The sequence below is a fragment of the Lactuca virosa genome, chromosome 5 (assembly GCF_052849685.1).
Source record: "Lactuca virosa cultivar CGN04683 chromosome 5, Lactuca_virosa_CGN04683_v6, whole genome shotgun sequence".
NCBI lineage: Eukaryota > Viridiplantae > Streptophyta > Magnoliopsida > Asterales > Asteraceae > Lactuca > Lactuca virosa.
Window position 1 is genome coordinate 281,555,534 of NC_136430.1, and position 7,941 is coordinate 281,563,474.

At 37.0% G+C, this 7,941-nt stretch overlaps 1 protein-coding gene across 1 annotated transcript; it reads left to right on the top strand.

Moving 5' to 3' along the window:
- The first annotated feature begins 4,951 nt into the window (after positions 1–4,951).
- Positions 4,952–7,123, top strand: G3PP5 (Major facilitator superfamily protein). The gene is made up of 2 exons (XM_079052050.1): positions 4,952–6,132; positions 6,216–7,123. Exons 1-2 carry the CDS (start codon positions 5,148–5,150, stop codon positions 6,758–6,760), a joined length of 1,530 nt encoding a protein of 509 aa, XP_078908176.1. The 5' UTR covers positions 4,952–5,147; the 3' UTR covers positions 6,761–7,123.
- Positions 7,124–7,941: the final 818 nt, after the last annotated feature.

Genomic DNA, 7,941 nt, shown 5'->3' on the forward strand with positions numbered 1-7,941 from the left:
CGAAATCCTTGCTAGGATTGGGCCAGTAGCATACAAACTTCGATTACCTCAGGAATTCGACAAAGTACATCCTACATTTCACGTGTCAAACCTAAAGAAGTGTTTATCTGATGAGACACTCGTAATACCACTCGACGAAATCGAAGTTAACGAAAATCTCCACTTCGTGGAGGAACCAGTCGAAATCATGGATCGGGAAATCAAACGAGCGAAACAAAGTCGTATTCCCATCGTGAAGGTCCGTTGGAACGCTAAACGAGGACCCGAATTCACCTGGGAACGCGAGGATCAGATGAAACAAAAGTATCCACATCTCTTCCCGAACTCTTGAAGTCCCAGTCAAAAATGCAAATTTCGGGACGAAATTTCTTCTAACGGGGGGATGATGTGACAACCGTCAAATTTCGGTCAAGTCAAAGTCAAACAAAGTCAACAAGTCAAACCGGTCAACTCCATTAACCCTTGTATGTTAAGGTTTACGTTGTACAATTCGCTATTTTAATGAGAAAACATCATTTGGAAAATTCATGTGTTTGATTTTCCTTAGCCTTAACAGTGCTAAACAACGAACCAAAGCGATAAAACACTATTGCACAATTATCGGGGGCTGTGTAAGACTCTTAAACATGGCTTAACGGGGTTTACAAATATGACAATTGTAAAAATCTCATCATATTTACTATTTACGATTTACTATTTACTATTTACTACCTACTATTTACTATTTACGTTTTAAAAATTACTATTATTAGCCAATTAGTATTAACCATCTTCTAGAAACATTTGTCATGATTACATCATGAATATGTCATATACACTAACTAGTTATATGGAGAATGTCAACATTTAACACTTATTATTAAAGAATTATATATAAATAGTAATTCTTACTAGTATAAATACAAGGCTTAAGTCACTCATTTTCTACACCATTCTCTCTCAATTTCAAGACTTCCAAGGTTAATCATCAAGCTTTCTTCCACTCTTGGTTCTCGATTCGTCAAGGCATCTTCTAAGTGTTTTTGAGTTGAACACTTCTCTTCTCCAACATCCATCCTCTAAGAACACATAAGGTGAGTTCATACCCCTACATTTACATGTTTTTCTTAAGTTTTAAGGGGGGAATACAAGTAAAATCATCAAGAACACAATTAAACTTTTTCTATCAGATTACATCAGAAAAGATGAACTTCGATCACGGACTGTTTTGGTCAACTTAAATATTTTAGTTTTCAAAACTGTTCCAGGTGCAAGTAGTTTAAACTCTTAGATTTAAAATGGCTACTTGCACATCTCCATATGATTTTTCTACAATTTATGGTGATTTTTACAAAACTGCCTATCATTTCAGAGGCAAACCCGGACCAGTCTGTGATTATGAACATTTTTACCTCTGTTAGAGATCACTAAAAATCATGATAAAAATTTACGAACAAACTAGACTCATATTCCAAACTCTCAGAATTTGCGGATTTGGATTTAGAGCTTTGATGATTTTTCTATAAATTTTCTAAGAACAGTAACAGAAACTGTATTCAACGAAAAGTTGCTGTCAATTTCATTTCACCTTGTAACATGTTGAGCAAGGTGTATATCTTTATGTGATTATATGTTATTGCAATATATGACATTTTATCTTAATATTTACACACACATCAGTTTACAAATGGATTTGGACATATAAAATATAAAGAATAACAAGTGATTATAATCAAAGTACAACCGATACATTCAAACATTTAATAAACTATTTTGAATATAGTTTGCATACATTACTACGTACTACCCTTGGTTGATAAACTATAATAGGTATAGTTTATGATACATTACATAACACATACATTTAAAAGGGTACATTTATAAAAATGATATTTTCATTAAGCAAGGTACGACCATACGGTACCAAGTTTTCATAACACGTAATTCCGTTAATGACTTTGTGAGACATTTACTTCAAATTACCATTAAGTCCTGTATTGTAACCAGAGTCTCCTTGAGGGAGAGCGTGATAGTTGTGTATAGATCTATATTGGGTTTGACAAACCCACACCTAAACTGCATGCAACAGTTAGACCGATAGGTCTGGGGTGACAAATGTCATAACATTTCCGACGCCTGAAGAACGTCGTTTTAGGCAACCTTGGTCATAGTATGGTTATAATAAACTCACATAAAGTATTAATAAACATTGGAATTTACGGGAACTTCATTAAAATTTAACGAGTTTATGTCGATTTAAACTTGCATTGTTTTACTATAAATATGACAAATTACTTGTACATTTCGGTCTTTGGGTTTTAAGACTACATTTACACATTAAGGAAAATATTGGATTTTCTAACACAAATACTACTTTTACAAACGAAAGGCTTTTAATAATACCAAACAAAAGCTTATGAACTCATCAACCTTTGTGTTGACACTTTTTCAAACAACTTGTATTCTCAGGAAATCATTAAACAGATAACCAAGTGCTTTTGAGGATGGGGCGCTAAGGCGTCTACTATTTCATATTTTGTCAACATATTGTAATTGATTCGTAAACATGTAATTCATACAATGATGTCACTTTTTCAATTATATATATGTTGGTTGTGTTTGCTTCAATTACTATTACAATTGTTGTTATGATACTATACATGAAGTCCTCCACCCCCGGACGTTTCCGCCATCCTTGGTTTGGGGGTGTGACACTGTAAGACCCTCCGGTCAATGTGTCTCAGTAGGACCCTCCGGTCCCATAACTCGGGTGGACCCTCCGGTCCTAACTCTATAAACTCAACATAATATATAACATAAATCACAAAGACATAATGCAGGATATCACCACACTCAATATAAGCATATAAGATACTCTGGTCACACATAGATCACTACTCATAGTATAGTGAGAAGACTCACCTTGAAGCAAGCAAGTTTTTATCCTCATACTTGAATCTCGAACTAGCCACCGCCTAACACATAGGGTAAATATCTCAAATAAATACTCGAATTCTCAATTCTAAGTAAACCAAAGGTTACTCTTTCTCTCTCTACTCGAGAAGTGGGTAAAAGACCATTTTACCCCTCCATGGTCTCCATTACTCACGATTGACCAAACCCTAAAGTCAACAGAAGTTAGACTCGAGTCAACAGTCCTTGTTTGACCCGAATCGTCGAGTGCACTCATGCAACTCATCGAGTCCACTCGTATCCTCAGAAGTCTCGTGAAGGTTCCACTTAGCTCGACGAGTTATCTCCTGGCCGTGAACACTGGGACTGACCCGAACCGACTCGTCGAGTCAGCTCATGGACTCGGCGAGTTTACTCAATCTAATTTCCCATCCAGACGTCCAAAGTCAGATCCATTACTCCAAACCCTAGATCTAGTCCTTTAAGACACAAAAGTCACGTAAAGTCTCGACCTTTACGTTCATGCATGGGATAAATGCATCAAAAATGCCAATACAAAGTCCTACAAGGGTTTGGTGCTCAAAGTCTAGTCTCTAGATCAATAAAGTTCAGGTATTTGGGCTCACAAGACCCTCAATACTTCAGATTTGAGGTTTCAATCTCAAATCATACACAAGAAAGCTCAATGACTCAAACAATGGAAGAAAACCCTATAAAACTTCCCATATCAAGATCTCCATAGAAAGAGCAAGTCAGCATTTTTTTACCTCAAGCAACTCTGTTGAATCAGAGGATCCAAAGCCTCCTCTTGCCCCAACTTCAATATTCTTCACTTCTCCTTCCAAGAATGCACCAACAACCACAAATTTAGCTCTTCTTTCACTCTCTAGCTCCAATGACGATTAGGGTTTTCTCTCAAGGATGAAGGGTAACTGGTGATCCGCATATGGGGCTATAAGTGCCCTTAAATAATCCCCAAACCCGGGTATTTAGGGTTTCACCACTCAGCGTCTACTCGACGAGTCGGCTCTCGGACTCGTCGAGTAGACCACTAATCCCACGTGGCAAACCGCGACTCTACTCGACGAGTTAGACTCACAACTCGCCGAGTCGCCCAATAACTCTCAAAATAAACACATAATTAATATACCTAGGATTCCGGATGTTACAATTATATGAATGTCGATTGCTTTAGTTTTCAATGGATTAATGTTCATATATTTTTCTAACATACAACCATAAGATAGCTAATTCAAACAAATATTTATAGGGTTTGAAAAGATGTTGTTTCACAACAGTTTAAATTATAATTATAATTCCTGTTAACATAATGCAATACATAAAGCCATAATAACATACAAATCCTTAAGTTTGGAAGAAATGTTCGGTTTTACACTTTTGCGTATATCTGGTTCATTAAAGTCAGAAATTTTTAATTTTTTTTTTCCAATTTTACCATGTTGCATATTTTAGGTTCCTTAAAGCCTTCAAGTTTGACATAATTTTTCATAAACTTGCGAGAATGGTAAAATTGAAAAAATAGTTGCGAAGCTTCAACTTTAATGAATCATAAATACGTAAAAAGGTAAAGTGAACATGTCTGCAAAACTTAATTTTTATATCATTAGGCCATAAATAACTATAACATATATATTTCCGCCGAAGGGGTTGGCTAAAAAGAGTAAAAACACCCCATATTACAATATGGACATCAGTTCCAAAAAATCAATAGGGAGAATCAGAACAAGTTTGGATGGTTCAAAAACTGTTATCTTTTTACAGGTTGTTGTTGCAAAAACGGATACCCAGTAACGATTGTCCGTTTTTTTGCTTTTGAATGCAAGAAATATAATCAAAACCAAATCAACAAGAAACTATAAAAAAATCACGTAGTGTTGTCGATTGTTATCTATTGACTTGTCGGTGGTACCATTAGATAAAAGTAGTGCTTGAAGGTCATATTTCGGACCCAAAAAAAAACATAGTTTTTATATATTTTTATTTCCAAAACAAGACAATGAGTAAAAGGTTTCACCTTTCAATAAAGAAAACCAATTTGAAATAAAGTCAAACTTCGTCAAAAAAGAAAAGTAAATCTTGAATTCTAAAGAAATCTGCAAAATCTTGAAACACATTCTTTTCTTTTCCCTCCCCTGTACCTGAAACTTGAAATCTAACCTACCATCCACCATCATTCCTCCATCTCAAATCCTCTGTAACACAATCCGAATCCAAATCACTGTATAATCAATTTCATGAAAGATCCAAAAACCCTAACCCTAGATCCACCACCACCACAACCACCGCCGGCGTTTTCCCTTTTTCCTACCCTCAACACACCACAAAAGACCCTAACTTTCCACAAAATCTCCACCCTCCTCATTACATTCGTTGCCTACGCCGCCTTCCACGCCTCCCGGAAACCCCCCAGCATCGTCAAATCCGTCCTCGGTCCTGACCCCAATTCACCACAAACCGGATGGCCGCCGTTCAACTCCGCCCGCGGCCCCCACCGTCTCGGCGAGCTCGATCTAGCATTCCTATCGGCCTACGCCATTGGTATGTACTTCTCCGGTCACGTAGGCGATCGGATTGACCTTAGGGTTTTTTTAACAATTGGGATGATCGGTAGCGGCGTTTTCACTGTACTTTTTGGATTAGGGTTTTGGCTTGATGTTCATTCGTTAAGCTATTTCATCATGATTCAGATTTGTTGCGGAGGTTTTCAGTCGATCGGGTGGCCGTGTGTGGTCGCCGTGATGGGGAATTGGTTTGGTAAATCCAAAAGAGGATTGATCATGGGTGTCTGGAATTCACATACATCCGTTGGTAATATCATCGGATCCATCATCGCATCATCCGTTCTAGGGTTCGGTTGGGGTTGGGCATTTCTGTTGCCCGGAATTCTCATCGTCATCATCTCCATTATCGTCTTCTTGTTTCTTGTCGTAAATCCCGAAACCATTGGTCTCAAATTACCCAGCGAAGAAGAAGAAGCAGAAACAGAAATCAGCACCGAAGGAATGGCATTGGTAAACCTCCAAAAAGTAGACTCAGAAGAAGACGATGATGATGACGATGAATCTACTTCAAATGGCGTTGTTTCTTCTTCACCTGCAATTGGTTTTTTAGAGGCATGGAAGCTCCCCGGAGTTGCACCATTTGCATTTTGCCTCTTCTTTTCAAAGCTCGTTGCTTACACCTTCTTATATTGGTTACCCTTTTACATTCGTAACACAGGTAGGCTTACATTTCACCATTTTTAATTTCAAGATTTCTTGAAATCATCTTCTTAAACTTACCTTTCGATTTCCCATCATCAGCCGTTGCTGGTGAGCAATTATCTCATAAAACCGCCGGAATTCTCTCAACAATATTCGATATCGGAGGAGTACTCGGTGGGATTTTGGCCGGATTCATTTCCGATCAAATCGAAGCTCGTGCAGTCACATCAATCATGTTCTTGACACTATCAATTCCATCCCTAATTTTCTATCGTTTATATGGAAGCATTTCAATGTTCAACAACATTTCCTTAATGTTTTTATCTGGGTTACTTGTAAACGGGCCATATGCCCTTATTACAACAGCAGTTGCAGCCGATCTTGGGACACAAACATCGATTAATGGGAATTCCCGAGCCTTAGCCACCGTGAGTGCGATAATTGATGGGACTGGTTCTATTGGTGCAGCCCTTGGTCCACTTTTGGCTGGGTATATATCGACTAGAGGGTGGAATAGTGTATTTTTTATGCTTATATTGTCTTTATGTATAGCGGGTTTGTTGTTGATTAGGGTTGTTAGAAGTGAGATTAAAGGAAAAGTGAATGAAGGGAAATGGCTTTGGTTTAGTGCGATTGCATGTTGATGAATGGTTTTGTGATTTGAAAGCTGTTTTTGGAGCAATGTTCGATCACATCGAACATGTGAAACTGCTATTAGAATCTTCGTTCTGTTATTCTTCCAACAACTCCTGAGTTGGCCTATGTTGTAGGATGGAGCATATGTGATATATATCAAGTAGTTTCAACACGACGTATAGAGATCGAATGAGTATTTGTGTATTCTTTATTAGCGAAAGATGATTCTTGTTTTGGATTGCGTGTAAATTCATTCATTGTAATGTATATCTTGTCGGATATAAATGTGTCATATGAAACAAGTATGTATTGAGGCATCAATTTACTAATTATATTATTATACAAAAAAAATTATTAGGGCATTTTGAAAATTCTACAGAATTATTATAGTGAAAATTGTTTTATGTTAAGATGATATTGCCATAATTGACATATTTGACCGTTTTTTCAATTACAATCTTGTAAATAGAACAACTTAAAGTGAGATACAATAATATAAAAAAAAAAAAACAAAGGAAGAAAATACCTTTTAGAAACAAATTATTAGGAGATATAGTTTTGATTTTACTTGGACCTAATACATAGGCGGATCTATGTAGAAGCGCGGGACAGCCTGTGCTACCCCTCAAATGGAAATGTTTTGAGAAAATTTTCGATTATAGTGTAATTTTTCAGGTGTGCTATCCCTAAAATTTACGGGTGTTACCTTGACATTCCATTTTGGCTACGCCACTATCCTAATACCTATTGGAATGTATAATACAACTATTGTTTAGGACACCAGTGATTAAGGTATTATTCGACTCAAATTAACATCATCATCCATTTACAAATTGTTTATCCGCTCTACATGAATATATTTACAAAATCTACCCAATAAAAAAAATCAAAAGACCATTTTATCCCTCTAGTTGGAATTTAAAACTAAGCAACCCTTCCACCGAAATACTCTTCCTAATCCTACCTCTCTCCACCACCACCTGTGGCGACACCTCCTCCTGAAAACATACAACAACCACCGTCAAATTATCCACCGCCCCTCTCTTCAACACCTCCTCCACCATCTCGTTACAACACCGCTTCACATCAATATGTTCTTGCAATCTTCTCCTAACAAAATCCACCACATTTTGATTCCTAAAAACATCCCAAATCCCATCACTTCCAATAATCAAAACTCATCTTCTTG

Excerpts from the sequence above, each read along its gene's own strand:
- G3PP5 (XM_079052050.1), top strand. The coding sequence starts at position 5,148 with ATGAAAGATCCAAAAACCCTAACCCTAGATCCACCACCACCACAACCA. Across the intron at positions 6,133-6,215 it reads CTTTTACATTCGTAACACAG|CCGTTGCTGGTGAGCAATTA; the intron begins GTAGGCTTACAT and ends TCCCATCATCAG.